Source organism: Carcharodon carcharias, chromosome 1 (genome assembly GCF_017639515.1).
Source record: "Carcharodon carcharias isolate sCarCar2 chromosome 1, sCarCar2.pri, whole genome shotgun sequence".
NCBI classification, from domain to species: domain Eukaryota; kingdom Metazoa; phylum Chordata; class Chondrichthyes; order Lamniformes; family Lamnidae; genus Carcharodon; species Carcharodon carcharias.
In genome coordinates, this window is record NC_054467.1 from 12,897,297 (window position 1) to 12,917,229 (window position 19,933).

The 19,933-nt window shown below is 54.5% G+C and overlaps 1 protein-coding gene across 4 annotated transcripts in view; it reads left to right on the forward strand.

Moving 5' to 3' along the window:
* fam13a (family with sequence similarity 13 member A) overlaps nucleotides 1-19,436 on the forward strand; it is a 228,579-nt gene extending 209,143 nt beyond the window's left edge. For 2 of the 4 annotated variants that reach the window (XM_041216175.1, XM_041216260.1), the window contains 4 exons: nucleotides 1,041-1,265; nucleotides 1,338-1,534; nucleotides 3,611-3,712; nucleotides 14,249-19,436. In XM_041216175.1, the coding sequence (XP_041072109.1) occupies nucleotides 1,041-1,265; nucleotides 1,338-1,534; nucleotides 3,611-3,712; nucleotides 14,249-14,372 (648 nt within the window). In that variant the 3' untranslated portion in view covers nucleotides 14,373-19,436. The remainder of the gene's footprint in view (nucleotides 1-1,040; nucleotides 1,266-1,337; nucleotides 1,535-3,610; nucleotides 3,713-14,248) is intronic. The other 2 variants (XM_041216348.1, XM_041216432.1) reach the window with 1 other exon arrangement.
* The last annotated feature ends 497 nt before the right edge of the window (nucleotides 19,437-19,933 follow it).

Genomic DNA, 19,933 nt, shown 5'->3' on the forward strand with positions numbered 1-19,933 from the left:
TACCATCTACATTATGCACTGCAGCGAATCACCAAGGCTTCTTTGACTGCACTGCCCAAACCTACAACCATCGGCACCTGGAGGACAGAGGCAGCAGGCATATATAAATTCCCTCACCTTCACGTTCCCCTCCAAGTCTCTCACCCTCCTGACTTGGACATGTGTCACCGCTCCTTCATTATTACTGGATCAAAATCCTGGAACTCCATATTTGAATCTGTGGGAGTGCATACAGACTGCAGCACTTCAAGAAAAAGGCCACACCACCATCTTCAGAAGGGCAAGTAAGATCGGGCAGTAAATGATGCCCACATCCCAAGAATTAATTTTTTAAAAATTCCCTTCACCAACCCATCCAAACTGATTTTTAATGTTGATGTGCACAGATCTAAAGGAGTGGGCTTATGAACTAGACGAGGTCATTTAGCCCCTCAAAACCTGTCCTGTCCGAGATTGTGGTGATCTACAATCTAACTCCACGTACCTGCCTTTTTTCCCCCATGTCTCTCAATACCTTTGGTGAACCCAAACCTATCAGCCTGCGATTTAAAATCAACAATTGATCCAGCGTCAGTTGCCATTTGTGGAAGAGAGTTCCAAACCTCTATCTCCCTTTACATGTGGGGGAGCCGAAGCTCAGCCCTCTGCCGAATCTGAACTTTCAAAAGCCTGGATTCACGCCATCAATTAGGCCACGAATGCCAGTCAGTGCTAGGGAAAGGAGAAACTGCTTCTTAAACAATGCCCCCACTCCCCCTCAGCGTGAAGTCTCTATAGTCAAAACCTGAGCCAGTTTACAGCATTGTGCACAGTAGACCGTACTGAGGCTTGTTAAATACCATTCATGCACAAGACTGTCAGCTTTCAGCTGGTGTGTACTGAGTGCATTTGGTCTTGGGGAAGAGTAGAATTTTTAGTCTTGCTTTGGTGTTCTGTTTTAAATTTGTTCTTTGAAAATAGATTAAACCAATGAAAAGTCTGTTGATCACACTATTAAAAAGTTGCTTTCCATTTTTGTGGTTTACTTTTCTGCTTTACAGGATTTCCTTACAAGAATGTGCTTTGCCTTGGAGGCTGTCTTTGCCCCAGGCGTGAAAAGCACTGGTCAGTTTAAGCCCAAAGTCGCACAGACCAGGACGGCACAAGGCTCCACCACCCATCTTGGCCAAATGTGCAACCTACGCTCCCTGCCGAGGGTCACGGGTGAGAAATGGGCCTGTAGCAGGAAGGAGCCCAGGTCTCCAGTGAGAAGGGGAGCGTGGAAGGTTAGCAGAGCAAAATGGCATGGTAAGGTGTAAGCGGTGTCTTAACCGTGGCCTTGTGGTTTTGTTCTTCAGGAAGAGGAGGATGGCTCTGAAGATGACTGCAATGCCAGAACTGACTTTGCCGTTACAGGGAAGCCGGTCTTCACCATTCGGAGCTTCCTGGATCAACTGGATGACGATGCCGATGGGTTTGTGTCACCCACGGACGACAAGGCGCCGACTCGATGCAGCCTTGACTTGAGGCTCTCAACCCTGCACTCGGCCTCCATGTGAGTTGCGAGAGAGCGCAAGCAGTCTTTGACCTCTCGTTTCTCTTCTTGAGCTCCTGCTGTCCCACATCCTATTTCCAGGTTTTAGCTCCGATGCCCATATCGGGAAAAAAAGGATGTAGGCATATTGGAGAAGGCTCAAAAAGAGAGATTTACAGAACTGAGAGGTTATAACTACCAGGAAAGGCTTAACAGGCTGGGGCTTATTTTCGCCTAGATAAAAGACTGAGTGGGGACCCTAGTAGAGGTCTTTAAAGTTGTCAAGTGGTTTGATAAGATAAATGTAAAGATGTTTCCGTTGTGAGGTATCTAAATCCAGGGGCCATTAATATTCAACAGTCGCTATTAAGGCGAGGGGAGGCAGTGGCATAGTGGTATTGCTCTGGGGACCCAATTTCGAATCCCACCACGGCAGATGGTGAAATTTGAATTCAGTAAAAATCTGCAATTTAAAAAAAAAGTCTAATGATGCCCTTGAAACCAATGTTGATTTTGTTGTAAAAACCCATCTGGTTCACTAATGTCCTTTAGGGAAGGAAATCTGTCATCCTTACCTGGTCTGGCCTACGTGTGACTCCAGACCCACAGCAACATGGTCGAGTCTTAAACATTGAGATAAAAACAAAAGACTGCGGATGCTGGAAATCCAAAACAAAAACAGAATTACCTGGAAAATCTCAGCAGGTCTGGCAGCATCGGCGGAGAAGAAAAGAGTTGACGTTTCGAGTTCTCATGACCCTTCGACAGAACTAGGAGAATCCCACCTAGTTCTGTCGAAGGGTCATGAGGACTCGAAACGTCAACTCTTTTCTTCTCCGCCGATGCTGCCAGACCTGCTGAGTTTTTCCAGGTAATTCTGTTTTTGTTTTGAGTCTTAACCATGCCCTCTGAATGAGAGTAATTAGGGATGGGCAATAAATGCTGTCCTAGCCAGCGATGCCCACATTCCATGAAGTAATTTTAAAGAAATTAAATCCAGCAAGGAATTCAGGAGAAAATTCATTACCCAAAGCGTGGTGAAAATGTGGAACTCGCAACCACTGGAGGCGAATAGCGTAGATGCATTTAAGGGAAAGCTTGACAAGAGCATATCCATGGTGTCCACCATTTTACATCTGTTTAAAATTATTGGACGAGTATTAGTAGACCTGTGACTTTCCATAATGTGCAGCTACTCTCTGGGTGGACCTCCCATCAGTACCGCTCTCTGAGGTCTCCTCTCAGCTCTCGTTCAAATTCACTTACTTCAGTTTAACCAAACCTCAGGCAGTGCGGAGATGAGCAGCTTATTGGCGGTCAAGGCCTTTGCTTTCAGGGTCCCAAGTCTTGACAAGCCCCGTCTAATCCTGCCGTCACCGTCCGCTCACTGGCGAGAGGGGTTCCTGTTGACCCCAGCTTCGCCAGCACCCCACATAAAACCAGCCTCGATGCCCACGGTCCTGAACTTTTGCAGCAATTCTCTCAGTCTCCCGTCTTAACTACAACACAAATTGCTTTCAGTCCGTCACTGTAAATAGCTTAAATAAAAGTAGGAAATGCTGGAAAAGTCTGGCAGCATCTGTAGAGAAAGAAAAACAGAATTAACGTTTCACGTCCCTATGCCTCTTCCTCAGAGCTCTCTCACACAGACTCGGAATGTTAACTCTGTTTCTCTCTCTGCCGATGCTGTCAGACCTGCTGAGTTTTTTCCAGCATTTTCTGTTTTTATTTCCGATTTCCAGCATCCGCAGTATTTTGCTTTTATCTTACTGTAAATAGCTTCTTGTTAATGCGTAGATAGAAATTCAGGCCTGTATTGGTGAATGTTAATTTCCAATTTAAAGTATCTCCACCACCTTTTTATAAACAAACCTAGTGATGAATCAAGGATTATATGTCCATTTCGTATCATGGAGCAGAATATCCTTAAGTGTATTTATATTTCAAATTTTGATTTTTATAAGACATTAGAAGGCTTTATTAAAGAAAACATGTCTCTAATTGCTAATGGAAGACAAAAAAAATGTTCTTAATGTTTTTAATATTTCAATACAATGTAATAATTCAGAACTAACATTTTTTTCCTCACATTTCTAGGCCAGAACTTCTGGAACAGCTGCAGGAAGCAAGAGCTGACAAGAAGAGGCTTCGCAAAACCCTGAGGGATTTTGAAGACACATTTTTTCAGGAAAATGGAAGGTTGCTATCTCATTGGAACTTGTTAGTGGCGATACTAAATCAATCAAATGTTCAATTCTTCCCAAAAGGGCCCTTGTTTTCCTCTTGCTTGGATCAAACATCCAAGATTCTCAGATCAATTTGAAGTGTAAGACCATCACCTTGGCAGCCTCATAATAAATTTGGGAGGCATCCTCTCTCCCCCCCACTCTCTCTCTCTCTCTCTCTCTCTCTCTCTCTCTCTGTCTCTCTCTCTCTCTCTCTCTCTCTCTCTCCATCCCTCCCTCTCCCTCTCTCCCTCCTCTCTCTCTCTTTCTCTCTCTCTCCCTCTCTGTCTCTCTCTCTCTCTCTCCATCCCTCCCTCTCCCTCTCCCTCTCTCCCTCCTCTCTCTCTCTTTCTCTCTCTCTCCCTCTCTCCCTCCTCTCTCTCTTTCTCTCTCTTTCTCTCTCTCTCCCTCTCTCCCTCCTCTCTCTCTTTCTCCCTCTCTCCCTCCCTCTCTCTCTCCCTCCTCCCCTCTCTCTCACTCTCTCTCTCTACACCCCTCCCTCTATCTCTCACCCCCTCTCTCTCGCTCCCCTACCTCTCTCTCTCTCTCTCCCTCCCTCTCTCCCCTCCCCCCCTCTCTCCCTCTCCCCACTCTCCCTCCACTCCCCCTCTCTCCCACACCCCTCCCCCTCCCTCCCTCTCTCCCCTCCCCCTCTTTCCCAACCCCCTCCCCCCTCCCCTCTCTCCCACCCCACTCCCTCCCCCTCCCTCTCTCTCTCTCTCTCTCTCTCTCTCTCCCCCTCCCTATCTCTCTCCCCCTCTCTCTCTCTCCCCCTCCCTCTCTCTCTCCCCCTTCCCCCTCCCTCTGTCTCTCCCCCTCCCCCTCCCTCTCCCTCTCCCTCCCTCCCCCCTCCCTCTCCCTCTCCCTCCCTCCCCCCTCCCTCTCTCTCTCCCTCCCCCCTCCCTCTCTCTCCCTCCCCCCTCCCTCTCTCTCCCACCCCACTCCCTCCCCCTCCCTCTCTCTCTCTCTCTCTCTCTCTCTCCCCCTCCCTATCTCTCTCCCCCTCTCTCCCTCCCCCCTCCCTCTCTCTCCCACCCCACTCCCTCCCTCCCCCTCCCTCTCTCTCTCCCTCCCCCACCCTCTCCCACTCTTCCTCTCCCCCCTCCCTCTCTCTCCCTCCCCCCTCCCCCCTCTCTCTCTCCCCCTCCCCCTCTCTCTCTCTCCCCCTCCCCCTCTCTCTCTCTCTCCCCCTCCCTCTCTCTCCCCCTCCCCCTCTCTCTCTCTCCCCCTCCCTCTCTCTCCCCCTCCCCCTCTCTCTCTCTCTCCCCCTCCCCCCTCTCTCTCTCTCCCCCTCCCCCTCTCTCTCTCTCTCCCTCCCCCTCTCTCTCTCTCTCTCTCTCTCCCTCCCTCTCTCCCTCTCCCTCCCGCTCTCCCTCTCTCCCTCCCTCTCTCTCTCTCTCTCTCTCCCTCCCTCTCTCCCTCCCCCTCTCTCTCTCTCTCTCCCTCTCTCTCTCTCTCCCTCCCCCTCTCTCTCTCTCCCTCCCCCCTCCCTCTCTCTCCCTCCCTCTTCCTCTCTCTCTCTCCCTCCCCCTTCCTCTCTCTCTCTCTCTCCCTCCCTGCCCCCTCCCTCTCTCTCTCTCCCTTACCCCTCCCTCTCTCTCTCTCTCTCTCCGCCCTCTCTCTCTCCGCCCTCTCTCTCTCCGCCCTCTCTCTCTCCGCCCTCTCTCTCTCCGCCCTCTCTCTCTCCGCCCTCTCTCTCTCCGCCCTCTCTCTCTCCGCCCTCTCCCTCTCCGCCCTCTCCCTCTCCGCCCTCTCCCTCTCCGCCCTCTCCCTCTCCGCCCTCTCCCTCTCCGCCCTCTCCCTCTCCGCCCTCTCCCTCTCCGCCCTCTCCCTCTCCGCCCTCTCCCTCTCCCTCTCCGCCCTCTCCCTCTCCGCCCTCTCCCTCTCCGCCCTCTCCCTCTCCGCCCTCTCCCTCTCCGCCCTCTCCCTCTCCGCCCTCTCTCCCTCTCCGCCCTCTCTCTCCCTCTCCGCCCTCTCTCTCTCTCTCCGCCCTCCAACTCTCCGCCCTCCAACTCTCCGCCCTCCCACTCTCCGCCCTCCCCCTCTCCGCCCTCTCCCTCTCCGCCCTCTCCCTCTCCGCCCTCTCCCTCTCCGCCCTCTCCCTCTCCGCCCTCTCTCCCTCTCCGCCCTCTCTCCCTCTCCGCCCTCTCTCCCTCTCCGCCCTCTCTCCCTCTCCGCCCTCCCACTCCCCGCCCTCCCACTCCCCGCCCTCCCACTCCCCGCCCTCCCACTCCCCGCCCTCCCACTCCCCGCCCTCCCACTCCCCGCCCTCCCACTCCCCGCCCTCCCACTCCCCGCCCTCCCACTCCCCGCCCTCCCACTCTCCGCCCTCCCACTCTCCGCCCTCTCTCTCTCCGCCCTCTCTCTCTCCGCCCTCTCTCTCTCCGCCCTCTCTCACTCTCCGCCCTCCCACTCTCCGCCCTCCCAGCCTCACTCTCTCTCCTCTCCCTCTTTCCCACCCTCCTGCCCCTCCCTCTCTCTCTCTCTCTGCCCCTCCCTCTCTCTCTCTCTCTGCCCCTCCCTCTCTCTCTCTCTCTCTCCCCGCCCCTCCCTCTCCCCTCTCCATTTCTCCCTCCCCCTCCCTCTCTCTCCCTCCCCCTCCCACTCCCACCCCACTCCCCTTCCCTCTCTCCCACCCCACTCCCTTTCCCTCTCTCTCTCCCTCCCCCTCACTCTCCTGATCTTCCTCCCTCCCACCCCCCACTCTCTCTCCCTCCCTCTCCCACCTTCTCCCTCTCCCTCCCTCCTGTCCTCTCTCTCTCTTTTTCTTCCCCCCTCCCCACCTCTCTCTCGCTCTCCCTCCTGCTCTCTCTCATTCTCCCTCTCTTCCCCCCCTCCCTCTCCCCTGCCCCCTCTCTTCCCCCCCTCCCACTCTTCCCTCCCTCCCTCTCCCCCCCTCCGTCTCTCCCCCCCTCCCACTCTTCCCTCCCTCCCTCTCCCCCCCTCCGTTTCTCCCACCCCTCCGTCTCTCTCGCTTCCCTCTGTCTCTCTCCCACCCCCTCCCACTCTCCCCCCTTCCCACTCTCCCCCCTCCCACTCTCCCCCCTCCCACTCTCCCCCCTCCCACTCTCCCCCCTCCCACTCTCCCCCCTCCCACTCTCCCCCCTCCCACTCTCCCCCCTCCCACTCTCCCCCCTCCCACTCTCCCCCCCCCCCCCACTCTCCCCCCCTCCCACTCTCCCCCCCTCCCACTCTCCCCCCTTCCCACTCTCCCCCCTTCCCACTCTCCCCCCTTCCCACTCTCCCCCCTTCCCACTCTCCCCCCTTCCCACTCTCCCCCCTTCCCACTCTCCCCCCTTCCCACTCTCCCCCCTTCCCACTCTCCCCCCTCCCACTCTCCCCCCCTCCCACTCTCCCCCCCCTCCCACTCTCCCCCCTCCCACTCTCCCCCCCTCCCACTCTCCCCTCCCCCCCCACTCTCCCCCCCCCCCCCACTCTCCCCCCCCCTCCCACTCTCCCCCCTCCCACTCTCCCCCCTCCCACTCTCCCCCCTCCCACTCTCCCCCCTCCCACTCTCCCCCCTCCCACTCTCCCCCCCTCCCACTCTCCCCCCCTCCCACTCTCCCCCCCTCCCACTCTCCCCCCTCCCACTCTCTCTCCCCCCTCCCACTCTCTCTCCCCCCTCCCACTCTCCCCCCCTCCCACTCTCCCCCCCTCCCACTCTCCCCCCCTCCCACTCTCCCCCCCTCCCACTCTCCCAATCTCCCCCCTCCCACTTTCCGCCCCTCCCTCCCGCTCTTCCCTCCCTCCCTCTCTTCCCTCCCTCCCGCTCCTCCCTCCCTGCCTCCCTCCCTCCCTCTCGCTCTTTCCTCCCTCCCTCCCTCTCGCTCTTTCCTCCCTCCCTCCCTCTCGCTCTTCCCTCCCTCCCTCTCGCTCTTCCCTCCCTCTCGCTCTTCCCTCCCTCTCGCTCTTCCCTCCCTCTCGCTCTTCCCTCCCTCTCGCTCTTCCCTCCCTCTCGCTCTTCCCTCCCTCCCTCCCTCTCGCTCTTCCCTCCCTCTCGCTCTTCCCTCCCTCCCTCCCTCCCTCCCTCTCGCTCTTCCCTCCCTCCCTCCCTCTCGCTCTTCCCTCCCTCCCTCCCTCTCGCTCTTCCCTCCCTCTCGCTCTTCCCTCCCTCCCTCCCTCTCGCTCTTCCCTCCCTCTCGCTCTTCCCTCCCTCCCTCCCTCTCGCTCTTCCCTCCCTCCCTCTCGCTCTTCCCTCCCTCCCTCTCGCTCTTCCCTCCCTCCCTCCCTCTCGCTCTTCCCTCCCTCCCTCCCTCTCGCTCTTCCCTCCCTCCCTCGCTCTCGCTCTTCCCTCTCTCCCTCCCTCCCTGTCGCTCTTCCCTCCCTCCCTCCCTCTCGCTCTTCCCTCCCTCCCTCCCTCTCGCTCCTCCCTCCCTCTCGCTCCTCCCTCCCTCTCGCTCCTCCCTCCCTCTCGCTCCTCCCTCCCTCTCGCTCCTCCCTCGCTCTCGCTCCTCCCTCCCTCTCGCTCTTCCCTCCTTCCCTCCCTCTCGCTCTTCCCTCCTTCCCTCCCTCCCGCTCTTCCCTCCTTCCCTCCCTCCCGCTCTTCCCTCCCTCCCTCCCTCCCGCTCTTCACTACCTCCCTCCCTCCCTCTCGCTCTTCCCTCCCTCCCTCCCTCCCTCCCACCCTCCCAATCTTCCCTCCCTCTCGCTCTTCCCTCCCTCCCTCTCGCTCTTCCCTCCCTCCCTCTCGCTCTTCCCTCCCTCCCTCTCGCTCTTCCCTCCCTCCCTCTCGCTCTTCCCTCCCTCCCTCTCGCTCTTCCCTCCCTCCCTCTCGCTCTTCCCTCCCTCCCTCGCTCTCGCTCTTCCCTCCCTCCCTCTCGCTCTTCCCTCCCTCCCTCTCGCTCTTCCCTCCCTCCCTCCCTCTCGCTCTTCCCTCCCTCCCTCCCTCTCGCTCTTCCCTCCCTCCCTCCCTCTCGCTCTTCCCTCCCTCCCTCCCTCTCGCTCTTCCCTCCCTCCCTCCCTCTCGCTCTTCCCTCCCTCCCTCCCTCTCGCTCTAACCCTCCCTCCCTCCCTCTCGCTCTACCCTCCCTCCCTCCCGCTCTTCCCTCCCTCTCGCTCTTCCCTCCCTCCCTCCCTCTCGCTCTTCCCTCCCTCCCTCCCTCTCGCTCTTCCCTCCCTCTCGCTCTTCCCTCCCTCTCGCTCTTCCCTCCCTCTCGCTCTTCCCTCCCTCTCGCTCTTCCCTCCCTCTCGCTCTTCCCTCCCTCTCGCTCTTCCCTCCCTCTCGCTCTTCCCTCGCTCTTCCCTCGCTGTTCCCTCCTTCCCTCCTTCTCGCTCTTCCCTCCTTCCCTCCTTCTCGCTCTTCCCTCCCTCCCTCCCTCTCGCTCTTCCCTCCCTCCCTCGCTCTCGCTCTTCCCTCCCTCCCTCCCTCTCGCTCTTCCCTCCCTCCCTCCCTCTCGCTCTTCCCTCCCTCCCTCCCTCTCGCTCTTCCCTCCCTCTCGCTCTTCCCTCCCTCTCGCTCTTCCCTCCCTCTCGCTCTTCCCTCCCTCTCGCTCTTCCCTCCCTCTCGCTCTTCCCTCCCTCTCGCTCTTCCCTCCCTCTCGCTCTTCCCTCCCTCTCGCTCTTCTCTCCCTCTCGCTCTTCTCTCCCTCTCGCTCTTCCCTCCCTCTCGCTCTTCCCTCCCTCTCGCTCTTCCCTCCCTCCCTCCCTCTCGCTCTTCCCTCCCTCTCGCTCTTCCCTCCCTCCCTCCCTCTCGCTCTTCCCTCCCTCCCTCTCGCTCTTCCCTCCCTCCCTCCCTCTCGCTCTTCCCTCCCTCCCTCCCTCTCGCTCTTCCCTCCCTCCCTCCCTCTCGCTCTTCCCTCCCTCCCTCCCTCTCGCTCTTCCCTCCCTCCCTCCCTCTCGCTCTTCCCTCCCTCCCTCCCTCTCGCTCTTCCCTCCCTCCCTCCCTCTCGCTCTTCCCTCCCTCCCTCCCTCTCGCTCTTCCCTCCCTCCCTCCCGCTCTTCCCTCCCTCCCTCTCGCTCTTCCCTCCCTCCCTCGCTCTCGCTCTTCCCTCCCTCCCTCGCTCTCGCTCTTCCCTCCCTCCCTCGCTCTCGCTCTTCCCTCCCTCCCTCGCTCTCGCTCTTCCCTCCCTCCCTCGCTCTCGCTCTTCCCTCCCTCCCTCGCTCTCGCTCTTCCTTCCCTCCCTCGCTCTCGCTCTTCCCTCCCTCCCTCGCTCTCGCTCTTCCCTCCCTCGCTCTCGCTCTTCCCTCCCTCCCTCCCTCCCTCTCGCTCTTCCCTCCCTCCCTCCCTCCCTCTCGCTCTTCCCTCCCTCCCTCCCTCCCTCTCGCTCTTCCCTCCCTCCCTCTCGCTCTTCCCTCCCTCCCTCCCTCCCTCTCGCTCTTCCCTCCCTCCCTCCCTCCCTCTCGCTCTTCCCTCCCTCCCTCCCTCCCTCTCGCTCTTCCCTCCCTCCCTCCCTCCCTCTCGCTCTTCCCTCCCTCCCTCGCTCTCGCTCTTCCCTCCCTCCCTCGCTCTCGCTCTTCCCTCCCTCCCTCTCGCTCTTCCCTCCCTCTCTCCCTCTCTCTCTGTCCCTCCCTCCCTCCATCTCGCTCTTTCCCTCCCTCCCTCCATCTCGCTCTGTCCCTCCCTCCCTCCCTCTCTCACTATCCCTCCCTCCCTCCCTCCCTCCCTCTCGCTCTTCCCTCCCTCTCGCTCTTCCCTCCCTCTCGCTCTTCCCTCCCTCCCTCCCTCTCGCTCTTCCCTCCCTCTCGCTCGTCCCTCCCTCTCGCTCTTCCCTCCCTCCCTCCCTCTCGCTCTTCCCTCCCTCTCGCTCTTCCCTCCCTCCCTCCCTCTCGCTCTTCCCTCCCTCCCTCCCTCTCGCTCTTCCCTCCCTCCCTCCCTCTCGCTCTTCCCTCCCTCCCTCCCTCTCGCTCTTCCCTCCCTCCCTCCCTCTCGCTCTTCCCTCCCTCCCTCCCTCTCGCTCTTCCCTCCCTCCCTCCCTCTCGCTCTTCCCTCCCTCCCTCCCTCTCGCTCTTCCCTCCCTCCCTCCCTCCCTCTCGCTCTTCCCTCCCTCCCTCCCTCCCTCTCGCTCTTCCCTCCCTCCCTCCCTCCCTCTCGCTCTTCCCTCCCTCCCTCCCTCTCGCTCTTCCCTCCCTCCCTCCCTCTCGCTCTTCCCTCCCTCCCTCCCTCTCGCTCTTCCCTCCCTCCCTCCCTCTCGTTCTTCCCTCCCTCTCGCTCTTCCCTCCCTCTCGCTCTTCCCTCCCTCTCGCTCTTCCCTCCCTCTCGCTCTTCCCTCCCTCTCGCTCTTCCCTCCCTCTCGCTCTTCCCTCCCTCTCGCTCTTCCCTCCCTCTCGCTCTTCCCTCCCTCCCTCCCTCTCGCTCTTCCCTCCCTCCCTCTCGCTCTTCCCTCCCTCCCTCCCTCTCGCTCTTCCCTCCCTCCCTCCCTCTCGCTCTTCCCTCCCTCCCTCCCTCTCGCTCTTCCCTCCCTCCCTCCCTCTCGCTCTTCCCTCCCTCCCTCCCTCTCGCTCTTCCCTCCCTCCCTCCCTCTCGCTCTTCCCTCCCTCCCTCCCTCTCGCTCTTCCCTCCCTCCCTCCCTCTCGCTCTTCCCTCCCTCCCTCCCTCTCGCTCTTCCCTCCCTCCCTCCCTCTCGCTCTTCCCTCCCTCCCTCCCTCTCGCTCTTCCCTCCCTCCCTCTCGCTCTTCCCTCCCTCCCTCCCTCTCGCTCTTCCCTCCCTCCCTCCCTCTCGCTCTTCCCTCCCTCCCTCCCTCTCGCTCTTCCCTCCCTCCCTCCCTCTCGCTCTTCCCTCCCTCCCTCCCTCTCGCTCTTCCCTCCCTCCCTCCCTCTCGCTCTTCCCTCCCTCCCTCCCTCTCGCTCTTCCCTCCCTCCCTCCCTCTCGCTCTTCCCTCCCTCCCTCCCTCTCGCTCTTCCCTCCCTCCCTCCCTCTCGCTCTTCCCTCCCTCCCTCCCTCTCGCTCTTCCCTCCCTCCCTCCCTCTCGCTCTTCCCTCCCTCCCTCCCTCTCGCTCTTCCCTCCCTCCCTCCCTCTCGCTCTTCCCTCCCTCCCTCCCCTCCCTCCCTCTCGCTCTTCCCTCCCTCCCTCCCCTCCCTCCCTCTCGCTCTTCCCTCCCTCCCTCCCCTCCCTCCCTCTCGCTCTTCCCTCCCTCCCTCCCTCTTGCTCTTCCCTCCCTCCCTCCCTCTCGCTCTTCCCTCCCTCCCTCCCTCCCTCTCGCTCTTCCCTCCTTCTCTCCCTCCCTCTCGCCCTTCTCTCCCTCCCTCTCGCCCTTCTCTCCCTCCCTCTCGCTCTTCCCTCCCTCCCTCCCTCCCGCTCTTCCCTCCCTCTCCTCCCTCCCTTCTCTCCCTCCCTCTCGCTCTTCCCTCCCTCTCGCTCTTCCCTCCCTCTCGCTCTTCCCTCCCTCTCGCTCTTCCCTCCCTCCCTCTCGCTCTTCCCTCCCTCCCTCTCGCTCTTCCCTCCCTCCCTCCCGCTCTTCCCTCTCCCTCCCTCCCGCTCTTCCCTCTCCCTCCCTCCCGCTCTTCCCTCTCCCTCCCTCCCGCTCTTCCCTCTCCCTCCCTCCCGCTCTTCCCTCTCCCTCCCTCTCGCTCTTCCCCCATCCCTCCCTCCCCCTCTCTCCTTCGCTCGCTCCCCCCTCCCTCTCCCCACCACTCCCTCCCTCTCTGCCCCCTCCCTCCCTCTCACTCCTCCCTCTCCCCTTGGCCCCCCCCCCCCCCCCCCCAGTCAGTGCAGCACTCCCTCTGTACCGCACTCGGGCATTAGGCTAGATTTTGTTCTAAGTTCCTGGAGTTGGTCTCGAACCCACAACCTTCTGATTCTTGAGGTGCAAGTGCTACGGACTGAGGCCACAGCTGACACATTGGTCAGGAGTGTAACTGAAAAGTGCCCTTTACACCACCTTCAAATGAATCCCAGGCCTTGCCAGTGACTGTGAAACCCAACCACCCTGAGAAATGTTTGCGTGGTAGAGGGATCAGTTTCCCGCTGCTCTGGAATCTTCCTCATTGGTCAGCATAATGAGGGAGAACCCAGCCTGTTATCGGACCAGGACAGTTCCAGGCTTAAGGCACCACAATGAATAATTGCTACAGGGATCTGGTTTCTGACAGCTGAGTGCAGTTTTAAACATTAGACAAGTAAAAACAGGTTTCCGCACGGTTAGTTGCTTCTCTGGTCTCTCAATGCTTTCGGGAGATTGCTCCTACACTTTCCCCATTTCCTTCTCCCATCGTTGGCATCTGTGTCTTCTGCTGTCTGGGTTCTCTGATCCGGAATTCCCTCTCTAAACCTCTTTGGCTGTCTCTTTAAAACCAACCTCTTGGACTGAGCTTTGAGTCACCCCTCCTAGTATCTCCTTTTGTGTCGATTTTTCTTCTTTTTCGTTACCTGATTACCTCCTGTGAAGTGCTTTGGGATGTTGTCATGCATTAAGGGTGCTATATAATTGCAATTTAGCATTTTGCTGGTGCCAGAGGGTGACTAGACCTTGTGTCAACCGATGACGTGTGCTGTGCTGGGACAATTTCTTCAGTTCTGTCTGTACTGCCAGCAGCTGCCTCCACCCTCCCTCCCTCCCCCCACCCCTTTGGAGTCAAACTCATGAGATATTTGCCCAAGTTGGAACCATAGAAAGTTTACGCCACAGAAAGAGGCCACTTGGCCCATCCTGCCTGCATTAGCCGAGAGACGAGGCACCCAGCCTAACCCTTAGAATCGCTTCCGGGGAAAAGGAAGACTTGCCTTTGCCACCCAGCCGATGTAGTCACTGTTGTGATGTAAGAGCCATGGAAGCCGATTTGTGCACAGCAAGATCCCACAATCAGCAGCAATATGATAACGACCGGACAAACCCGCTGAAGTATTCTAAGTTACCCACAACGAAACAATTAACATTACAGTTTCTTAGAAAGTTGTGGGCTGTGGCGGTTGGGGGGTGGGGTGAGGGGGGAGGGGGGCCACCCACATAGGACATGAATCCCTGTAGAGGGAGTTTAGCAATTGGAAAAGTGTGGGGACGTCTGTATTAGGTTGTTTATCAGGGTACTATCCGTGGCTCAGTTGGTAGGACCTTCACCTCTGGTTCAGAAGGCTGAAGCCCCAATCCGGAGCAATCAGCTGCAGCGCAGCGCTGAGGGAGTGCAGCGCTGCTAGTGTCGTCATCTTTCAGCCGATACATTAAACTGAGCCCCGGTCTGCCCATGGGCAGATGTAGAAGATCCCGTGGCTGTATTTCTAAGAAGAGCAGGGAAATTTTTCCTGACGTCCTTGCTAATATTTGTCCCTCAGCCAACATCACCTGACACAGATCATTCATTGCATTGCTGTCGGTGGGACCTTGTCCTCTGCAAATTGCCTTCAAATTGGCTTGTGTTTTTCAAATTGACAATATGCACTTCAAAAAATACTTCATTGGCTGTAAAGCACTTTGGGTCTAACAGCGATGGGAAAGGTGCTGTGTAAAGGCAAACCTTTTCCACCTTCAGTGATCAGGGTAGCCAATCCAGAGTCGTTATTAGGAGTAAGAATATCAGAATTTTAGAATACAGAGCTCCGTTCCTGTTGTGATTCAAACGGCTTTTATTTTGCCTAGAAATGTTCAGAAGGAAGATCGTGTGCCCATGGCTGAGGAGTACAGTGAATATAAACACGTAAAGGCAAAGCTGAGGCTCCTGGAAGTGCTCATAAGCAAACAAGATCCATCGAAGATCATATGAGCGTGGAAAGATTCAGCGATGTTGATTTTCATTGCCTGTTTTATGTAGCCGATGGTCCCCACAGCAGCTGATGAGAGGAAATGCTGTCCTGGTCTCTCGCCGCCTGCCACAGTGAAAGCCGAAATGCAGCTTGATTTTACTGTCCTCGCCACAGCACGATTGCCTCTCGGGGAACGACATTCGGTGCCAGCAGTGCTGCGAGACATCGACCAAGAAGAACTGCCACACGGGCATCAACTGTGCTTTTTTGAGGAGGCTTTAATGTGATGGGTCGGTTCCTCCATTTCAGCCCCGTTCTTATCCAAAAATCTGAGTTTCCTGGGGCAAGAGGGACTCCAGAGAAGCCCCAGTTAATTGATTGCGCTTTGCAGCCAAACCTGCATTGGGGAGTTGCCTCAGCTGATCCGGGGTTGAATTGTGACCGTCGGCTGATCACATCAGCGTACGCTTTGAGGCTGTCTGGTCAGCAGAGTAGCCCATACAAGGGCTGGGACTGTGCATGACATGAGGGAAGAATGATCTGGAGATCCACAGGCTGGCTCTTTGAGTGCTCCGTGTTCTGCAAAGCTTGGAACGAATGACACACTCTCCCTTTGACGGCAGGGACTAAAAAGGGCCCTCGATAATTGTTAACGAAACAAAATCACTGGCAGCATTTTTTTCCAAAACTCAATTTAAAGGGGGAAATTCGATCTTTTTGTTCTGTAGGATGTTTCTGCAATACTTTCCAAATAGAGAATCAATTCAATGACTAGCACGTTGAACGATGATTTATGTGCACATCCGGTTTTTAAGGAAGAGCGTTGGTGTCCTCTACTCTTTTAGATGCTGACCTTTTATGTTTTGTAGAAACGCAGAGTGGGAAGTCAGACTGGGGAAGGGGAATTGCATAGTCCAGTCCATGCTTTTTTTTATAATATATAGAACTACAACCTGTTTCGTGAATTAGTGTCATTTTCGGTGAATTTGATAAGGATTGAATGGAGTGTGAAACATGTAACTGGCATCTTTTATTTGCAGCGTATCAATGCAGCTTGAATAATTACGAGACGCAATAGCTTTAAAATCCCTTTACCTGGACAACATAATATAATTAGGTGTGGAAATTGGAAGCAGCTTTAAGGAAAGTTTGCTGTGAGAATCTTTTTATCAGTGAATGCTGTGGCAGTATATTATTGGCAATGTGAAATTGTTTTAGTGTTCAGAATGTTAACACTCCCATGGCATGCTTTTCTATTGAGGTTTAGTGGTGAGCAACATGTGTTTTTGAGACAGCAGAACTTGTCCTGCTAATAGCTTTTTGGCAAGAGCCTGTGAAAGTCCGATTTTAAAATACTTGGGTGTCATGCATCACAGGGACTTTGACCAGTGGGTAAACTTCATTACCAAGGGGTTAGGACCTTGCTTCCTTCCCATATGATATGACCTTGTCATTCAGTACCTCGCCGTACACTTACAAAATCTGTATATATACCAATGACCAAGGCTTTGCAAACTACGCTGCAGGCACTGGTTTGGGTGAGAAATGCTTTCTTTAGGGTCACTAGTAAGGAAGCTCACATTGTCTGCAGAATACATTCAAATGCTTGTACTTCTGTTTTGAACCATGTACAGGGATTCATATCTCACACCTCCAGTCATTCTGGGGGGTTTTTTTTACGACATTTACAGGAGTTTCATGTTGAAAACACAGTCCTGTCAGCTAGTCCCGTCGTGAGTCTGGTTTAGCTTTATAACAGCTGTTAAGTAACCCCTTGGGCTGCTGAAGAGTTGTTAAGAGAATTTCAGGTGTCCACAGTCTGCCGTGTCCAAAAGGCTAGCTCTGGAAAACTAGGTTAAGCCAAACACTATTTAGTAGATTTGCCAAAATACTGACCCCTTCGCACAACAGGAGCATGTGTTGGGAATACCCAAGTTCCCAAGATGCAGCCTTGAGTCCTTAGTACTAAAAACTATCGGATATATTTTACATTATGTGGGACTCCAGCCCATGAAACATTGACATTTAAGTGACCAGCTGACATATGTACATGTGGGAACTCCTTGGGAGATTTTCCTGCATTAATTGTGCTATGTAACTACACATCATTGGTAACACACTTCCCCTCATATAGCATGACATGTTTACCAAGATAGTTTCCATTATAAATGTTTGCTTAGCAGTTTTAACAGAAATATAGAAATGAGGACATTTGATTCTCTGGAAACAGGCACTGAGCTATATTGCCAATCCTGGTCCAATTATCCTCCCCCTCCCTCCCCATTTGGCCATAGCCCCCTGAGATTGGTCACCATTAAATACTTAGAGGGTATTTCAGTTTATAAACCCCAGACGCAGCACCCTTGGAGAGTTCTCTGTGGTATGGCCAGCTATGGAAATCATAGCTTTTTGTGGCTGGCTGACACTGCATATCCAGCAGTGCACAAAAGCCTGGATTCAGTGGAACTAGTATTGACTTTGAAAGGTGTTTTATCAGTGAAGGATTGTGAAAGCTGTGATTTCAATCCTGCAGTTCATTTAACATCAGATCACCCTGTCTGGTATTCAGGACCAAGCTATCGTGCACACCTCAAGCCTGTAACTTGTGCAAAATCTTTGATGCATCTGTCTGAAATTCCTCTCCCCCAGTAGTTTGGCAGTCTGACTTACATAGATGGGTTAATACTTTAGCTGAAATAGTAGGGAGAGAGAAATTTCAGAATGATATGAAGTGTTTCCATAAGGTGTAATTTTCAGGCCTTGATACTGGGTGCGATAATAAGGGTACAGATCTCCCCTTTATTTTCACCAACTGGGGAGATCATATAGTTTTTCAAAACATAATGAGTACATAAACAATTTACAATTCCCTTCCAGGCTTCAAGTAACAGGTAATAAAAATGAATTTTATTGCATTCTAAAAAATCTAATTTGACAAATCCATTCCAAGGCTTAAAAAATAACCCTTATCAGAGGCATTCTGAGAAGTCTGGACTGACGATTTGCAACAGCTTTTCATTCCGGACCACCCCACTGATCAAGAAAGCCAGAAATCCTACCGGTCAAATGCTGGGGGATTGATCTCTCCATGTTGGAGCGTTGAAATAAATGATGTTGAATTAATGTGCACCTGATCGCTCTCATTATCATCTTCAGTGAGACTTGATTTAAAAAGATCCTCTTCCACTCACTCCACAGAACTCCCGTTATACAAAGCTAGGCCAAAGATTGCCACGGTCCGATAAGACGGTGGGCACTGCAGTTTTGCATAAGGCGTTGCAAATGCCCCAGCCGGCATGGCCTCGAGTAAAAGGCAGGCAGACGCTGTTCAGCAGTGAGCAGTCGAGCTAAACCGTTCGCTGCTGCCGCCTCATCGATAGAAAAACCAGGGCAACCACATGCCTGCGCCGGAGCTGCCGATTGTGGATTTGAGATGGAGAGGGCGGGTGGTGAGGGCGAAGGACACTGGTGCCTGACACCACACCCCCCGCCCTCCATGTAGGGTAGACACACTGTCGCATGTCAACAGCTGAACCTGAGTGAAGGGCATAGGGGCTGGCTGGCTTAGTGGGGCCCTATCAAGCTCGAAATTGCAAGCACAAACTAAAGATGTGAGGGTGCTGTACAAAGAGGGCATCTAAACAAAGGGGGCATCATGACCAGACCCACTGAAGGCCCATTGTTCTATAAGAGGTCCTCCCAGCTTTCCGCACTTAGAGACAGTTACATGGAGTTATTTTTTTTTAAGATTTTGCATGTTTTAGTATGTATGATTTCCAAGAATGTCACAGCAAAAAGGCACATTTTGCAGCTGTTCTCTAAAGGGTGATGGAAATCTTCCATTCTGCCTCCAAACGCAGCAGATGCTGGCTCAATTGAAATGTTCCAAAACTGAGTGTGATAGATTTTTCTACGGGTTTCAAGGAATATGGAGGAAAGGCAGTGGAGTTAAGCCGACCTGTACTTCAGTAGAATGATAGAACAGGCTGGAGGGGCTGAATGGCCTGCCTCATCTCAGTGTGTCTAACACCTATAAAGATACTAACTCCTTCAGTTTCCAATATCTACAAATTTAAAAATCTTCCTTTTGACTGGACCTCCTGTTGACCTTTCCCGATATCAATACCTGTCTCCACATTTATAATGGCAACTAGCAACATAAACTTTTCATGGTAATTATACCCTCCCTGCACAGCTGTAGTAGTTGCAGTGTGACGTGTTTACACATAATTTAAACTGTTTAACTCATAATAGCAGTTTTTATGGAGATATATATATAAATAAATGTTGGGACCGAATGAGTGGCTTTAAAATGGGGACAGACTTACACCCACACCTTGGTCCAGTTATTCCCTGGTCCACTAACTCCACTCATCTTTAGGATGCACTGGTATTGACATAATGCGTGTATCCCTCTCCACCATCCCCTCAACCACCTGCGTAACATTCCTCAGCTACTGCAGCGACTGCTGGATCCTGCAAGAGATACCAGTCAACGTTAACTTTACCCAAACGCAAATGCTGCAGAACTGTTAATGGGAGGAAGGGAAAGGAATATCAGGACTCCTGGTACCCGAACACATCCTTGCGACAGGACTGTTTTAACACACGCAAGTGAACGTAATATAGTGGTGCTAGCTGGCATTGAAGGGAAACAGCTCAATCAAAATAGAATTGTTCGCTTCCTTGTTCCGTGACCCCTTTTGGTGTCGCGAGCTGCTTTCTGTTGACAGCCGCCGCTTGCTTCTCTTGGTCCCAGCTGGGCAGTAGATGACTGAAGCCCCTCTGCTCACAGCGAGTTTGTGTGCGTGCATGTGTGCCTTGGTGTGTACCCTACGCCTCACAGCAGGACAGGAGTCCAGACACTACTTTTGCACAATGCTCTGGGCCCTGTGCTCTTGGTATTGGATCAATGTTTACAGGAAGAAAACAAATGTCAAAAACAAAGAAAAGCAGACAGTGCTGGTGTTCGCATTTAGCTTTTGAATGTGGGCACTAAGAAAGGAGAAATATGGATGTGTACATTTTTGTACATGAACGTGATTGTATTTTGTATAACAGAAAATATATTTTTGCTGTACGTACTTGCATCATTTTATTTGTCTGATTTACCAAGAACAGATCGTTAAAAGAAACTAAATAAGGGCCAACTGGCTTGTGGATCATATAAAAAGTGTTCCCCATCTCCTGTGTCACCTAAGAATTCAAAGATGATCTTTCGATGTCTGCATCAATGGAAATTTTTTTTTTTGCCTAGTATTGTACAAGCTTCCCACGACCCCTCGCAGGAGAGAGCCCAATTACAATGTGGGTGCCATTGGTTATGAGATAGATATGTGACAAAAAGGAACCTGCATTGATACAGTGCCTTCCACAATGTCAATGATCCGAAGCATTTTACAGCTGCCCATGAAGTACAGATACTGTCGTGATGTCAGAAACACAGTGGCCAATTTACACACAATAAGCTCCCAAAAACAGCATCATAATAATGCAGAACATCCCTTTTAGTGATGTTGGTTGAGGACAAATATCTAAACACCCTCTGGCACTGGAGATGCCGCAGGGCCACCTCTGGCAG